The 17,311-nt window shown below is 43.2% G+C and overlaps 1 protein-coding gene and 1 long non-coding RNA gene across 2 annotated transcripts in view; one reads left to right on the top strand and one right to left on the bottom strand.

The window, feature by feature from the left end:
- LOC116745903 overlaps positions 1-14,082 on the top strand; it is a 26,247-nt gene extending 12,165 nt beyond the window's left edge. Inside the window, exon 3 of the long non-coding RNA XR_004347580.1 lies at positions 14,004-14,082. This is a non-coding gene — a long non-coding RNA (uncharacterized LOC116745903). The remainder of the gene's footprint in view (positions 1-14,003) is intronic.
- Positions 6,099-17,311, bottom strand: C20H17orf78 (chromosome 20 C17orf78 homolog). The gene is given in 8 exon segments (XM_032617037.1): positions 6,099-6,176; positions 9,136-9,258; positions 9,857-9,981; positions 10,968-11,102; positions 13,828-13,891; positions 13,894-14,114; positions 15,805-15,861; positions 17,082-17,311. Coding segments are annotated over 8 exon segments (861 nt in total). The 5' UTR covers positions 17,140-17,311.

The following is a 17,311-nucleotide window of genomic DNA, read 5'->3' as shown; positions in this document are numbered from 1 at the left end:
TTATAAGCAAGCAAGAGAAAACCTGAAGGCAAATAGATATATAGAAAGATGCTCAACCTCACCATTAAGCAGGAAAATGCACATAGGAACGACAATGACACACTACTTCATAGCCATCAGACCGGCAAAAATTTTAAAGTCTGAGATTTCCAAGTTAGGGAGGAGGTGGAACTGTAGGGACTCTCTTTACTGCTGGTGAGAATGTATTTGCTACAACCAGTTTGGAGGACTATATGCAGTCTAGCAAAGTTGTTGGTGTATGTACCCTCCAACCCATGAATTCTACTCCTTGGCATATGTCCTAGACATAGACATGTCCAAAAAAAGTTCATTGTAGAAGAAATAAACTGCTGATATTATCATATGTATAGTTTATAAGTCTTCAAAATAGTGTCTCTCATGTTGGATGTTTGATTCCTCAAGAGAGCAGTAAAGATTTTACCCTATAACCTGTGCTGTTTATTCTTCTTTTCCAGTACATTAGGGAGCAAAAGTGACCTGAATAAGTCCTTGGCGAGTCTTGTGGGCATCATCTTATTCTGTGGAGACCATGACAGCATACCCCTAAACATGTTCTTTGCCACCCTATTTCAAGTATTAGAAAATAGACTTTAAAATAGGACAAAATTTTGCTGCTATGCATTATTTTTTTCCTTTGGGGCAGTATTACAGGCTTCACATTTGTCTATATTTAATTATTTATATGCGCTGCTTTTTTCAGAGGATGACTTTAGCAACTTCAGCCACTGGGTGGCGCAAATTCATGAGTCTGGTGAAAGTTTTTGTACTACAGACGGAGGTGCACCAAGTAAGGGAGGGTCAGCCTGTGAAAAGCCTTCTGGAGATTGAAATTTATATCCTATAGACATGGATTCAAGGAGTGCAGATTAAGAGACATTTTTTGTATTGGATCACTGGCAAGTCGGGTCAGTGAAAACGGGAAAGAAAAAGAAGGAAAGGAAAAAGAAAAGTGTTGGAAAAAGAAAAGCATTGGAATAAGGAGAAGGAAGAGAAAGATGAAGAAACAAAGAAACATGAGAGAAAAGAATGTCTAGAGAGGTGAATTCAAGTGTTACCAACAATTGCAGGTTGGGCCCTCATTGGTTTGCATGCACCCGGTAACCAATAGCAACTTTGATGTAAAAGTAAAGGTTACCTCATTTTCTTCTAGAAAGTCAGTTATGCTACCCTCAGCTATCCATTTAGTGGTGTGACATCGTCAGTAATTTCTTTGAATGTCTACTATGAGCATGGTGCTTTGTTGAATACAAAGTAATGTAGAGAAATAAAAGTTAACACAGACGGGACAGGCTTCAAGCAGAAGAACTAGGAAGTATACATAAAAAGAGCAACTTGAGGCAGCATGAGGGCCAGGTGTGAACTCTGGGAAAGGAATCCTTTCTGAGAATGCAGGGGAAGAGTGGAGGCAGGAGGGGAGGATCAGAGTGTAAGGGGAGGAAGGCCCGTAAGACCATCAACCTGAACAGGGCAAAACAAAGAAGGGCTCCTGACTGCTAGTCCTAAGTACACATAGCAGCTCTTCCTTGGAAAATGGCTAGTTTGGGACATAATGTAGGAAAAGTGCTCTAGGTCAGAATCTACTGGACTGTGCTTAAAGAGTCTCCAAAATAAGAGGGAGGGAGGGGTGGGGAGAAAAACGTGTAGGGCTAGAACCACCTTAGGTCCCTCTCTGGTTAGTAACCCCTTCCACTAGCCTGGGTGTGCAGAGAAAGAGGGATGCTGGCAGCCTGCTTAGGCCTGTCAGAGACCCAGAGAGGCCTAGGTCACTTTGATTTTTTTTTTTAATTTTATTTGTTTATTTTTGGCTGTGTTGGGTCTTCGTTGCTGCACGCGGGCTTTCTCTAGTTGCGGCGAGCAGGAGCTACTCTTCGTTGTGGTGCGCGGGCTTCTCACTGCGATGCTTCTCTTGTTGCGGAGCACGGGCTCTAGGCACATGGGCTCAGTAGTTGTGGCTCGCGGGCTTAGTTGCTCCACGGCATGTGGGATCTTCCCAGACCAGGGCTCGAACCCGTGTCCCCTGCATTGGCAGGTGGATTCCTAACCACTGCGCCACCAGGGAAGCCCAGTTACTTCGATTGTTGAAATCACAGGTAGATCTTAAAAAAATGAAGAAATGGCAAAACAGAAATATAAAATTGTGTATTTTAAGTGCTTCCTTTGAATAAAGCCATGCTTTTAACACATGCACAAATACAGCTATTTACTGAATGTCATTTTGCAATACCATCAGAAGTTTAAATTGCAGGTGTCTGTGAATGTGCTTTCTCTGCTCTAAGCAGCTACCTCCTTTAATCTTTGGGCCTATCAAAAAGTACTGGGGTGGGGCTTCCCTGGTGGCGCAGTGGTTGAGAGTCCGCCTGCCGATGCAGTGGACACGAGTTCGTGCCCCAGTCCGGGAAGATCCCACATGCCGCAGAGCGGCTGGGCCCGTGAGCCATGGCTGCTGGGCCTGCACGTCCGGAGCCTGTGCTCCTCAACGGGAGAGGCCACAACAGTGAGAGGCCCGCCTACCGCAAAAAAAAAAAAAAAAAAAAAAAAAAAAAATAATTTAAAAAAAAAAAAAAAAAAAAATACTGGGGTGACTCAGACTCTTACAAAAGGTAGAATGACTTTCAGTCCTCTCCAGCCTAAGACTTGAAAAAAAATACTTCATACTTGGGCTAACTGGAAATATGGTAGTAATATATTAGCCAAAAGAGGGAGACAGGTTTAAAATGGTATGAAGAGTATGGTGGTGTTTGTGTAACATATGTATCTTTTTTATGTATATGTGTATATTTTATAATCTGTAAAGAGATGCCTCAAAGTGTTAGTAGTGGTTATCTCTGGGAAGAAGGATTAGCTATAATTTTTTTCTTTTATTCTTTTTACTTTGCAGTATTTTCTAAACATTTTGATAATGAGGATGTACACATCAGAAACACAATGTGTGGTAACTTAATGAGAAAGAATTTGCAGTTAAAAACCTTGCTGACTAGTCACTTCCCAGAGGAATAATTGGCTCCCCATAGAAATGGCGTTTTATCAAGTTGAGTCTATAGTGGTGACAGGGAGTATTGTGCCCTGCTGTGAAGTGATCTGCAGAGAACGGACATGAGGACACGAGGCAGGGCAAGCTGGGACACAGTGAGAGAGTAGCATTGTCATATATACACTACCAAATGTAAAATGGATGGCTAGTGGGAAGCTGCTGCATAGCACAGGAAGATCAGCTCAATGCTTTGTGACGACCTGGAGGGGTGGGATAGGGAGGGTGGGAGGGAGGCTCAAGAGGGAGGGGATATGGGGATGTATGTATACATGTAGCTGATTCACTTTGTTGTACAGCAGAAACTAACAACATTGTAAAGCATTTATATTCCAATAAAGATGAATGAATAAATAAATAAATAAATACAGAGGATGCCTATAGGGAAAAAAAGAATAAAGGTCACTTCCCAAGGTCCACGTGGGAGTTCACCCTTCTCTTCCACTCTCTATCTTTTAGTTTTCAAAGATCTCCACTGGTAAGAGAATACGATATTCAAAATTGTTAACTGATTAGGGAGTCAGAAAATCCTCAACGGGACCTTGCTTTGGCTGGGGAAACAAGTCCCCAGAGCAAAATAAACAATTTCCATTCCATTGGTGAATCTCTATAAAGAAAAGTCACTGTTCATGTTACCCAAATTATATTCTTGCAGTAGACCTAATGAGTGTAGGCTCTGCCACAGGTTTTATCTCCTGTTTCTGGACTAAAGGAAACGACATTCTCTGGTGGATAAAGCCTGGGAAGGTGGGGATGAATGTAGGTATCAGTCCTAGACCAAGAGCTTTAAGTATGGAATGTTTTTAATCATCCTCCCTAGTGGTCTTGAGAAGGAGTGGGGTTTTTTCCCCCTATTTCATGGTTAGACTGAGCCACAGATGGCAGGATAAACTGGAGGTGATGCTGTGAATCAGTGGAGGGTGATATTCATTTATTCAAATGCCCGCCTCAGTGGTCTTTCCTCTCCACCTAACATATTTTCAAAGCGTGCTCTGTGGAACTTTAGGGCACCTAGAGGATCTCTAGGGCTTCCTTGAAAACTATCATCATCCATGCTTGGTTCCATCTCTTCTAGGGTCAGCTTGAATATCAAATCAGGGCTTAAGGCTAGATGTTGTACCTTTTTGGACAGTACTTAAAGTGAAAGAAAGGAGGATATGATTTGTATATGTTGTTGTTACCAGAGAATTAAGAAAACAGTTACTTAGGAATAGGCACATTTCACCAAAATGAAATGGAATGGTTTCAGATGCATGAAAAGAATCAGGACAACACCCTTTGTATCCCTCATGCCAGTCCCTTTTTCACTGAAGCTCTATTTTAAGGTCAGCTGTTTCATGCCACCATCATAATAAAAACATTTCCAAAATGCAGTTTTTAGAACATAGGTTTGAGTAGTAATTTTGAATTTTTAAGATTAGTTGGGGACTTCCCTAGTGGCGCAGTGGTTAAGAATCCGCCTTCCAATGCAGGAAACATGGGTTCAAGCCCTGGTCTGGAAAGATCCCACATGCCACGGAGCAACTAAGCCCGTGCGCCACAGCTACCGAGCCTGCGCTCTAGAGCCCACGAGCCACAACTACTGAGCCCGCGTGCCTAGAGCCCATGCTCTGCAACGAGAAGCCACCATGGTGAGAAGCCTGTGCACCGCAATGAAGACCCAATACAGCCAAATATAAAAAATAATTAATTAATTAATTAATTAAAAAAATAAGGTTAGTTGTTGCAAAAATTCATTGTTAGGTAATACTCAATTAGCTTAACATTGAAAGTATTGATATATTAGTTGACAGTTTTTTTACTTAACATGTTTAGAAAATTTCACAAGTAAGACAATTTATAATGGTAAAACAAGTAGAATATTCTTTGATACACAAAGTAGATTGTAGATGTCTCGTTTCATTGTCAAAAGTCATGCATTGTAATCCATAGTTTTGAGTTTTATGAAAAATTACAATGTATAAATTAAAATCTAATTTCATAATAAATTCTATAAACTGAGCCTTTCTTAAACTCTCTCTTAGCCGAGGTAAGGGAAAGGAAGAAACCACAGCTAAGAAATACAGTAAAATATTGCATTGAGTATTAAAATAAAAACCAGCTGTTTCACTTTCTCACCAAACTCATTTAAGTCAGTCAGACTTGACTTATAGCCATGCCTCTGTGAGAAAGAGCACATAATCATGTTGCTCTGGAATCCTTGTTCAGAATGTCTGCAGCTCACTGTGATGGTAAGGTATAATGTCAGACCAACTTTAGGAATTCTGGATTATCAGCAGACCTTGTCTGGATCCTATTTGATTTTGTTTGTTTGCTTTTGTCTTTTGGCTGCGCTGCACAGCTTGCAGGATCTCAGTTCCCCGACCAGGGATTGAACCCAGGCCACAGCAGTGAAAGTGCCAAGTCCTAACTACTAGACCACCAGGGAATTCCCAGTCTGGATCCTATTTGTACGCAGTCCCTAAGTGCTTTGGGGATGAGTCACGAGGAGGACTTTTGGAACGCTTAGGGTCACGTTCCCTTTCCCAGTGTGTGGAGGGCTGCATGTAGTGGCAGAGGCTAAGTCATAAAGCCCTATGAATGCCAGCCTGGGAAAACAGGAGCCCCACCCTCAGCTGGCTGAGAGCCAGTGCGCGTGAGGTCAGCAGAGAGGACAATTGAGGACTTGGTGAATGTGCCACACCAAGGGCTGCTTTGCTCAGTTCCTTGGAGGCTGTGTTTAAACCTTTTGTCAAAGAGAGTAATGGGTCCATTCATAGTGCTCAGAGGGAAGACTTTTTGTTTTCATTTGATGGGGTGAAAAAAATATCCATTTTTTGTGGGATTACCAAGTGAATTTCAGAGGCTTGTGGCTAAGTCAGTAGCAAAGGCATGAGAGTAACTCTGGAGCCCAGGCTTCCCCCTCATTGGCCTGGCATTACTGTCTGATCGTAATGTCCCTGCTGAAGATACGAGGGTAAGATTAGCAAGAATCTGCCCATACTGATTAATAGTAGGCAGAAGACAATGTAGTATCTTTCATTCAGTGTGGGAGGCAGAGCAGAACTTTTCAGAAGTATGTCTCATGGACCACAGTGATCTCTGCAGCTTTCATGGAGCTTGATGATTTGGGAGCATCTTGTCCAACCTAGAGATTGAAAGGAAATATGAAAGATAAAGAATGATGCAAATGGGTATTTCTTAATGTACCAACAAAGAGATAGCTTAGTACTAAACCCTGTGTAACTCCAAGTGCACATCATTTCGCCTTTGTTACCCATCAATTCTAGGAAAAGTTATTGTGCTTTACACTGCGAAAGTATCAGCAAAGTGCACTTATGTATGAGAACCTACAGTTTGTTGAAACCAATAACCTAATAAACAGCCCAGCCACCCCTTGTTTGACCGATTTGCCTTGAATGGAAAGGGCCTTGGATGTGCAGCTACTTTGGATCCCAGATGCACAGGGATTCGACTTCATTCCTGGAATCAGGCCCAAACAATCTCACTCTGTTTGAGAAGGGGCAAAGATCTGGGTCAATGTGGACCAAATATTTTTTACTAATCCCATTCCACTCTCATTATACCGTGCCCCATCTGATTTTGTATGTACTTTCTAAATGCTTAACTGTTATGAACATAGACTCTAAGCCTCTTGAAGGCAGGGAACTTGGCACATAGAAGGCTTTCAGTAAAATTTTGTAGAAGAGATGAATATGCCAATAAATCCAGTATAGGAATTAAAAGACCTGAATTTTAGTTCTGTTTCCACTAGGTGTGTGACCGTGGGAAAGTCAATAACCTCTCTAAGCCTTAGTTTAAGTATCAGTAAGATGTAGATACCTGCCCTAGCTACTTCCCAGGATTTTTATGAGACTCAAATGAGGCAGTGTGTATAAAATTTCTTTTTTAAAATTAATTCCTTTATCATTTAGTATCTTATTTTGTTCATGGGAGAAATTCAATCAGAGTTGCTGTTACGTGGCTTCTTCTAATTCTGGACTAGACTTCTTAGTCCCCTTCAGGCCTATTTTCTTTCAATGTTCAGTAGAAATGATAATGTTGATTGGATTAAAGAACTAAAAATACACTAAATTATAGAATTATACTGATTTACCTGGGCTCATCATCTAACATTAGCAGAAACAGGATTATAGAAAATATTAACCTAGACCAGAGATGACAAATAAGTTGGCATTGGATACCTAAAGCACTGTGATAAAAAAGATTGATGCCATGCCTGGGTGGAAAGAGTGCCATGCTTGATTTTTTTTTTTAATATTTATTTATTTTTGGCTGTGTTGGGTCTTCGTTTCTGTGTGAGGGTTTTCTCTAGTTGTGGCAAGCGGGGGCCACTCTTCATCGCGGTGTGCGGGCCTCTCACTATCACGGCCTCTCTTGTTGCGGAGCACAGGCTCCAGACGCACAGGCTCAGTAGTTGTGCCTCACGGGCCTAGTTGCTCTGCGGCATGTGGGATCTTCCCATACCAGGGCTCGAACCCGTGTCCCTTGCATTGGCAGGCAGATTCTCAACCACTGCGCCACCAGGGAAGCCCCATGCTTGATTTTTTTAAATTGAGATTTAATTTTCATATAACATTGTGTAAGTTTAAGGTGTCCAGCGTGTTGATTTAATGCATTTGTAAATTGCAGTGTGATTACCACGGTAGCTTTAGCTAACATCCCATCATGTCACATAGTTATCATTGCTTTTTTGTGGTGAGAATGTATAAGAGCTAGTCTCTTAGCAGTTTTGAAGTATACAATATGGTGACTATAATCTCTATGCTGTGCATTAGACCTCTGGAATGTATTCATCTTCTAGTTGCACTATGCTTGATTATTATTATCATTATTATTTTTTGGCTGCATTGGGTCTTCGTTGCTGCACACGGGCTCTCTCTAGTTGCGGTGAATGGGGGCTACTCTTAGTTGTGGTGCGCGGGCTTCTCATTGTGGTGACTTCTCTTGTTGTGGAGCATGGCTCTAAGTGCGTAGGCTTCAGGAGTTGCAGCACATGGGCTCAGTAGTTGTGGCTCACGGGCTCTAGAGCGCAGGCTCAGTAGTTGTGGCGCACAGGCTTAGTTGCTCCGCGGCATGTGGGATCTTCCAAGACCAGGGATTGAACCCATGTCCCCTCCATTGGCAGGCGGATTCTTAACCACTGCGCCACCAGGGAAGTCCTCTGCTTGATTATTGATATGTGCGGTTGACATGGAACTAAAGAGTGTGTCCCATCCTGGACTATATAATCTTTGAGACCCATTCTCAGTGCTGTAATTCTACAAAAGTGGCCACCTTCTTTAATTTAAAAAAGTATTGGAGACCTCATCTCTTTGCTTCAGTGGGTTTTTAGATGTAGAGAAGGCACCCATCACTTTCTTGTAGTCAAAGGCTGAGTCCATTCCTGGTGGGAAAACTATTTAAAGCAGCCATGCTGAGCCGGTGGTGTGGTGTCTGACTTACACACTAAAGTGCAATATGGATTTATAATCCTGCCAGGAAACCCCAGGGCAGGGAAGAAAGAAGGTGCTTTGCCAAGTGTTCAGGCTGTGTTCAAGTGTGGTGGTTCCTGAACTGTGTTGTATGTCAGAGTCACCCAGGGGCAGGGATGGAGACGTAAGTTGTGGGCTCTGAAGCTCTTACAATTTCAGGGACCCTTTTTAAAGAAAAAGAATACAGATTTTAAAAAATACAAAATTGGATTCAAAGCCTTTGTGCAGGTGTCGTGGGTCCTGAGTTTCAGCTTCATTAATTTCACAGTAAAACCACCTCTACTTAGGGAGCTTGTTAAAAATCTAAAAAAAAAGAGAGAGACTTCTCTGGTGGTCCAGTGAAAAAAAATCTTAAAAATAAGATTCCTGGTCCCACTCTAGCCATTCTGATTTATTACATCTGATGCCCAGAAATAGCTATTTTCAATAAGTACCCTATTGTATTATGACCCTGCAGATGTTAAGAAAACAGTAGTACAAATACCTGCCCATTTCCTGACACATAAAAGAATTACCTACATTTGCTGCATAATTAAAGCAGCTTCCTGTCTCCCAGGATTTATATATTAACCCCATTTTCTCTAGGCAAGTGACAATAGCCATACAGAGAACACTTTCCTTTTTGGGCTGAGAGTCAGTCTGGGATTCAGCTACACCAGGTTGCTGGCCTTCCTTTCTTTGCCTTCTCCACAACCTCTGGCATTGGCATAGCTCTCTGGCTCCTAGGCATTGACTCTGAAGGGAGAAAATGACCTGGTATTAACTTCAGGTGGCTGCTGTGCATCTGATTATCTTCCAAACCTCACATCAGGCCATTTAAAGAAAATCATCTCTCTTGGTTTTTTTGGCTGTGCCACACGGCTCATGGAATCTTAGTTCCCCAGCCAGGGATCGAACCCGGGCCTGGCAGTGAAAGCATGGAGTCCTAACCACTGGACCTCCAGGGAATTCCTGAAAATCATCTCTTCTAAGGAAAAAGAAAATATACATTCCTATTGGCTCTATCCTCCCTAGAGAATGTACAAGTACAGCAGAGGAAAGGAACTTGCATTTAGCAAGCACCTCTACGTGCCAGGAGCCTTTCCCACAGAATCTCCATTAAACTTCATAACCAGCATGAGAGGCAAATATCATTAGTCCCATTTTAAAGACGAGGCAGCTGCAGTTGGAGAAGGCAAACAACTTTCTCAAAGCCACTCAGCTAGTGAGTGTAGAGTGGCAGGTGTGTCCAAACTCCAAAGCCTGTGCTTTTCTCATTATGCCAGCCTGCCTCTGGGACAGAAGGAGGTCTTTATAGATCAAGCCCAAGGACCCAGTACATCAGCAAACTTACAGGGCATGGGACTTCAAAAATGACAAACACTATAATGGCAGTTCCCCTGAACAACAACGTGACTGCAATCAGAAATTTGACCATGATGCTCCATTTCTGCCTCTTCTCTAGGTCCTCATCTGTGTCTAAAAAGAGAGAGAGGAATAGAAAAGGGAGAAAAGAGAACTTCAGAGAAAGAAAAGATTGACCTTTTGACTTGAAGGCCTCCTGGCTCACAAGACGAATAGGGGCCCAGCCTGATTCAGAGACAGAGGCTGAATTTCCAGTTCAGAGTCAGGAGTGGAGTAGGCATCATGGGCTCTGCTCTAACCTCCTTTGCAGCCTCTTCCCAGAGTCACCTTTACTAGGATTTGGAATTTTTCCATGATCAAGTAGGATTGATTCTTGCACTGCTTTCATGGAAAGAAAAGTTACGCAAGGGCGTCTGTCACCAGCAGCCCTCTCAGGGTCTCTGTCCTTGTGCCTCGACACACATACTGTATGGGATTAGCAAATCACATTTCCTATGCTCTTCTCAATTTAGTGGGGCATATGAGGGACAGAGGTAAATTGCCATTGTTTTTGGGTCATAAGCCAAATTTGGGGACACATGGCTCATATGCATCTTATTACTAATCTCATATTTACATTTCTCCTCTTGGAACTGGGATGTAACCCAAACTGAAATCTTACAGAATTTGAGTCCTGGCCAATTTAGGGAGGGCTCTTTGTAAAAGCAGTGCAGATGAAAACATGCTTCTTGGTTGTTGTCATCACTGTAACGAGTGCTTAGAGTTTAAATGTCGCCTTTCTATTCACACGATGGCTGGAATTACCCACCACACCAATACCCTTTATGCTGTCTCCGAATCTGGCTACAAGGTGAGCTCAACTTGTGTGGAGGTGAAGGATTATTAATAGTGTCAAGCTACAAACATTTCTGGGACCTTCTTTATAGAGAAACTGATTTTTTTTCCATAAGAAATGGAGTGATTTTCTAATGCAAACTGTGTAACTTCTCAACCTCCAGGAAAATCCTAGGAGACCCAGGCAGGTGTTGGGACTGAAAATGTTTCTTTTTCTTTCCGTTCTTGTCTTACCTCTACTTATTCTGTACCTTGTTTCAGAGGACTAGAAAAATCATCAATCCTTGTAGTTTTCTCTCCTTTTTTCCCAGGAGTTACGAAGGTGGTAGTGGTGGGAAAAGTCTCTGATGAAGCCCCCATCACTGGGTAGACCTTACACTGGGAGATCCCTGGTAAAAAAGCTATAAAACAAGAAAGAAACAATGAAAGGACAACTGAGAAAACTTTATCCTGCCTTTGATTTTACCTGACAAAACCCTAGCTCTACCCAGCTGATGTGAACTTCTAACTGTGGCCCCATCGATCTGTCCATAGGTTTAAAGTGTGGGCCTTAATAATGCCAAAGAATAAATGAGGATAGAGATACTAATAAGATATGGATTAAATTCCCATGGCGCCTTTGACTAATGTACGTTCAGAGTGAAGGAGTATGGCCATACTCGTAAGGGCATAATGATAATAAGGATGGAGGGTATAGCACCACTGAAAGTTTCCTTCTTTAAAAAAGATGGCTCCAAAGTCCAAGGAAGAACATGAAGTAGCATAATTTGCCTTAATGACTGTGGCAGGTGTGTCTAGTGGAGTCTAAGTCAACGACTTTGAGAGAGGTTTGGGGAAAGGGGGAGCTGGAAGAAGGGGAGACCTCCCAGCTTCATGTATCCCTCAATTTAATTCTTTCAGCAAATATTTAAAAATTATCTAGCATGTGCCAGGGACTGCTTCCGTACTTCGGATATATCAGCTGGGTACCTTCTACCATGGGAACAAGCAAGGGGGAAGGAGGGCTGAGGGGGACTTGGGGAAGCAGACAATAAGTACAGTAAGTTTTATGGTTTGTTAGAAGGGGATAAGTGCTACGAAAAGAAACAAAGTAGAGAAAGGTAAGGGGGCAGTCGGAGGGGTGCGGGTGGGCAGTGGTTGGGCGACCTACAGGATAGGCTGGTTTCATTGAGAAGATGAAAATTGAGCTGAGACTTGAAGGAGATGAGGGGATTAGCCAAGCAGATGCTGGGGAACTAGGCAGAGGGAACAGTGTAAAAGCCCTGGGGCAGAGTGTGTCTGGCATGTTTTAGTTTTAGAGGAAGAGCACAGAGGCCAGAGAGATTGCAGTGGAGTGAGCAAGGCGACAGTCATAGGAGATGAGGGAGTTTCTGAAGGAAATGGGTCCATATCACTTAGGGCCTTGTAGGCCAGTGTGAGGATTTTGGTTTTTGTTCTGCTTGAAGTGGGGATCCGTTGCAAGTTTTTGTGCAGAGAAGTGACCGGATGGCTTTGTTTTTAAAGGATCAGTGGGTTGCTGAGTTGGAAACAGACTGTAGTGGGGGGCCTGGGAGAAGCAGAGTAACCTGTTAGGAGGCTCTCGCAGAATCCAAATGAGAAAAGATGGTGACTCAAACAGCTGTGGAAAAGATGGGGTGCGGATGGATGCTGGCTGTGGTCTGGAACCACCTTCACGTGCCTCCCAAATTGATCTAATCCAGTTCCGACAGTGGTTCCTATTCTATTTTTAATGGCCTCCTGTCATCGCTTATTAAATTGAGATCTGTACGTCCTACTTGACTTTTCTGAATTATTCTCCCAGGTCTTAAGTCCGTGTGAAAATGACAGTTCTTTACTTCAGAGGCCAGTGGGCAGAGTACCAGGTACTGTACACAAATTATAGGGGAAGTAGTCCTTGATTTGTTTAATCAGGAAGACAGTGTTGGCAAAGATAAGCAGAGACAAAGCGCCAACAGGCTCAAAAGGAAAAACAAGAGAATTATGTGGCATTGTTTTCAGCATAGTGCCAGTCAGTTTTCTGAAGTGACAGCATATGTGTTTCTGGGTCAGATGAGATGAAGATAAATAATTCTCACTTTGGAAAAGTAACATATAAGTTCTCTGAGTTTTGGTTTCCTTATCTGCAGGATGGTTATAATAAAATAATTCTTGGTCTACCTGTTTCACAGGAGTGATGTGAAGATCGGAAACAAAAATGAGAAAGCAGGTGTGAAAAACACTTTGCAAACTGAGTGATATTATGATCGAAAGAGGAGACAAAACCTAGAAATCCTGTCTCTGCATAGAAGAACTGTGCCCTCTAGCCACAGGGATAATGGGATTTCAGTGTGGCATGTCTTCCCACCTCCTGGGAGCCACTGTTTCAAAATCTACTTAATAGGCTTTTCATCCGTCAGTGTAGTTCCAGTTCTGCCCAGCTTCTAAATTAATGTCCATCCCTGTTGGCAGCTCATCTCTTAGGTCTCATCTGCTGGGTAACTGAGTATTAAGGTGGAGCAAGTTTGTAAATACAAGCAGTCTATTCCCAGTGCTGATGGAATTGCAATATTAGCTTTTCTTTGGCTAAGAATATTTGAGCAAGAATTCCCCCACTTTAAGGAGGTCTACAAAAAATGCAAAGTTATGAAATAGATAATTTAGGAGATGATGCTTTATTACAAAATAATTCATTTTAAATAGGGAACATTAGGTACATTATATTTAAGTGGAAATCTCCTTTAGAGATTATTCTGTAATAATACTAGCAGGTTGAAAGGGCTATTTGAGAGGCCTTACATATTGATGTTGGGCTTACATATCTAGAAATTAGATCATCTTGTCAAATCTCTCATCTGTAGCTATGGAAACTGAGCATTGGAGAAATAAACACTTGTTTGATGTTATTTCTCTTGTATGCCACAGTTTCTCATGGGGTAAACAGACCATAGGAATCAGTTCATACTAATCAAATTCCAAAGAGCCTAATCCATGCACTAAAATGACATTTTAAAATTTTACATAGATTTGCCTAAAGAGAGAGAGGCTAATCCATTTCCTTGAGGCTTTAGCTGCTATTCAGCTCTACCTGCCTCCAAGGACGTCAGCCAGAAGGCAGCGCCTACCTCCAATCTCATTTTCCAATCTCACCTTTGCCTGTCACAAGGGATCCAATCTGAACCTTGGATGTGAGGGTTAGGTGACAGCTCGGTGGGGGGCAGTGCTGTTTCTGCGGGGGAACAGTATGACTCTCAGGTTCTTCAGAGTGTGCTTGACCTTTCGCCTTTTTCCCGAATATACAAGGTTGACTTTCACTTTGCTCCTAGAACCAAGACACTGCAAGGTAGCCACAGTCTGATTTAGGATGAATGTGGGCCATTTGGCTTCTGTCTGAGCTTCTGGAAGGAGAAAAGCCAGGTAGGAAAATGAAGCCAGTTCTTAATCTGAATGGTGCCCAGCCAGCCCACTTCCGTTCATGGCCCACTGCTGTACTTTCTTCTCTTTTTCCTTCAGTTCTTCCTCAGCATGTATCTATGGTACTAAATATACAAGCCCTGCCTTTCCCCCTTCCTGCCGTGGGTCCCATGAAGATTGGTGACTGCAGTAAATGCAGCCCAGAGAGATGCTCCTAGGTTGTTTTTTCTAACGCAGAGCCGCTTGAGTGCGGCCTCCTTCTCTTGCCTCACCCCGTCTCTTTGATTTATGCAGCCACGGCTTAGGTAACAACAGTTAATTAATTTATATTGTATAAGTGAACATTTTATTTTTTAATTTATTTTTTGTTACATGTATCTATTCTTTTTCAAATTCTTTTCCCAATTAGATTGTTACAGAATACTGAGCAGAGTTCCCTGTGCTATACAGTAGGTCCTTTTTTTTTTTTTTTTAATTTATTTATTTATTTAGGTTGTGTTGGGTCTTCATTTCTGTGTGAGGGCTTTCCCCAGCTGCGGTGAGCGGGGGCCACTCTTCATCGCGGTGTGCAGGCCTCTCACTATCGCGGCCTCTCTTGTTGCGGAGCACAGGCTCCAGACGCACAGGCTCAGTACTTGTGGCTCACGGGCTCAGTACTTGTGGCTCACGGGCCCAGTTGCTTCACGGCATGTGGGATCTTCCCAGACCAGGGCCCGAACCCGTGTCCCCTGCATTGGCAGGCAGATTCTCAACCACTGCGCCACCAGGGAAGCCCCTAGTAGGTCCTTTTGGTTATCCATTCTTTTTTGTTTTTTGAAGAACTTTTTGTTTCAATTAATCAATTTATTTATTTTTGGCTGCATTGGGTCTGTGCTGCTGCATGCGGGCTTTCTCTAGTTGCATTGAGTGGGGGCTACTGTTCGTTGTGGTGTGAGGGCTTCTCATTGTCGTGGCTTTGGCTTCTCTTGTTGCGGAGCATGGGCTCTTCAGTAGTTGAAGCATGCGGGCTCAGTAGTTGTGGCTTGCGGGCTCTAGAGTGCAGGCTCAGTAGTTGTGGCACACGGGCTGAGTTGCTCTGTGGCATGTGGGATCTTCCTGGACCAGGACTCGAACCCATGTCCCCTGCATTGGCAGGCGGATTCTTAACCACTGTGCCACCAGGGAAGCCTGGTTATCCATTTTAAATCTAGCAATGTGTACATGTCAGCCCCAAACTCCCTAACTATCCCTCCCCCACATACACACACACCCTTCTCCCCTGGTAACCGTAAGTTAGTTCTCTAAGTCTGTGAGTCAATATCAGTTCATTTAAAAATGGGTTGCCAGGGACTTCCCTGGTGGCGTAGTGGATAAGACTCCGTGCTCCAAATGCAGGGGGGCCGGGTTCGATCCCTGGTCAGGGAACTAGATCCCACATGCATGACACAACTAAGAGTTCACATGCCACAACCAAGGAGCCTGCAAGCCACAACTAAGGAGCCCGCCTGCCACAACTAAGACCCGGCGCAACCAAATAAATACATAAATTTTTTAAAAACCACAAGATAAAAATGGGTTTCCAGAAAGCCTCTCAGGGGGATACATAGCTTTTAAACAGGATATTTGAGATCTGGGCTCGGATTGGGGGAGACAAGCATCTTTTAAAGGTAAAACTGTTCAGGAATGGCAAAACGATTTTTCAAGGGCCCATTCCCTACCTCGCATTAGCATAGCCCTTTGAGAGGAAGAGACCAGGCAGCAGTTCCACTTGGCAGCTGCTGTCTCTGAGTTCTGGGGGAAAAAAAAGGTCAGGGTTGACTGGGTACTTCTTCTTGAGAATTCTGGGCACTGGAGAGGGAAATACAGAAGAATGCAGTTCCTTCTCATAAAACTTGCACTTGGGGAGATCAGACATTCCCTCAAAAGGACTTCAAGATTTACGCAAGTGGGAGTTAGCCTAGTACAAAGACAACTGGGTACCAGTCTATTATCCTTAGGGGAAAAGAAGGTAAAAGAGTTAACTAAGTTAATGAAAGACTAACAAACCCATTCCTTCAAACACTGCCTATTATCTCTTCTCCTTCCTGTTTTATCTACCTTCTTCTATTAAAACTTTTGAAAGTTTAATAAGTGTATCGTTGGACAAGATATCTCTCCGGGTTCCCATAGAGTGATAGGTTAAATGATAGGTTATAGTTATTTATGCTTTTTGGCACATAACTCACAGGGTGTTGTGAGTTTTCTTCATTTGTTAAATTTGTTACTGCTGCACCTTATGCTATTTGGCCTTAACTTTGGTCAGCTAATTTTAGAGATGAACTGTTTAGGACACTTTGAAAAATCATGTCTTTTTTTTTTTTTTTTTTCAGTACGCGGGCCTCTCACTGTTGTGGCCTCTCCCGTTGCGGAGCGGAGCACAGGGTCCGGACGCGCAGGCTCAGCGGCCATGGCTCACGGGCCCAGCCGCTCTGCGGCATGTGGGATCCTCCCGGACCGGGGCACGAACCCGTGTCCCCTGCATCGGCAGGCGGACTCTCAACCACTGCGCCACCAGGGAAGCCCAATCATGTCTTAAATAAACAGTTATCAAAGAGCAGCAAGCGGTGCCATTCCACCCTCACACTACCCTTTCTCAGCTCTTCCCACCCGTGAGCATCCCCATCTATTTGGATGTAATGCCTTTAAAAAGGAAGACAACATCTTATGAGGGGTTATGAATTTAGGAGTCTTAGGTGATGACAGTACTGAGACTCTGACAGTACTTTGCAGGAAAGAAAGCCATCTAACAGTGAAAGGAATTTTAATGTTAGTTACATGAACAAAATGGAAGAATGCATCACACTCTCTGAAGACTTCTTACCATGAAACAGCTCTCTCTCTGAGTTGAATAACATGGAGAAAGCATCATCTGCTAAGTATTGGCTGTACCTCTATCTGGCGGAATAGACCCCTAAACACTTTCTAGGCTTCTCTTTGGATTTCCCAGAACACTAGGCTAGAGAAGTACTTACCTTTCTTCTTAGCATCATAGGATGTAATGATTAGGCTGAAAACCAAGATGGTATCCATGTTAGCTTGGGCACATTCTCCTTGTAGAGGCAGTACGCTGCTGGTCTGTCACAGCCACCTATAGCCTCGTCTCTAAATTCTTTCACTGCCTGAAACCAAGTTTGACCCTGGGAGAGTCTGGTTCCACCCTAATTATTTTGCCACATTTCCTGACAGGAGACAGGACCGAGTT

The sequence above is a fragment of the Phocoena sinus genome, chromosome 20 (genome assembly GCF_008692025.1).
Source record: "Phocoena sinus isolate mPhoSin1 chromosome 20, mPhoSin1.pri, whole genome shotgun sequence".
In the NCBI taxonomy this organism is placed as follows: Eukaryota; Metazoa; Chordata; class Mammalia; order Artiodactyla; family Phocoenidae; genus Phocoena; species Phocoena sinus.
The sequence above is the reverse complement of the archived record's forward strand: the minus strand, read 5'-3'. Positions and strand labels throughout refer to the sequence as shown.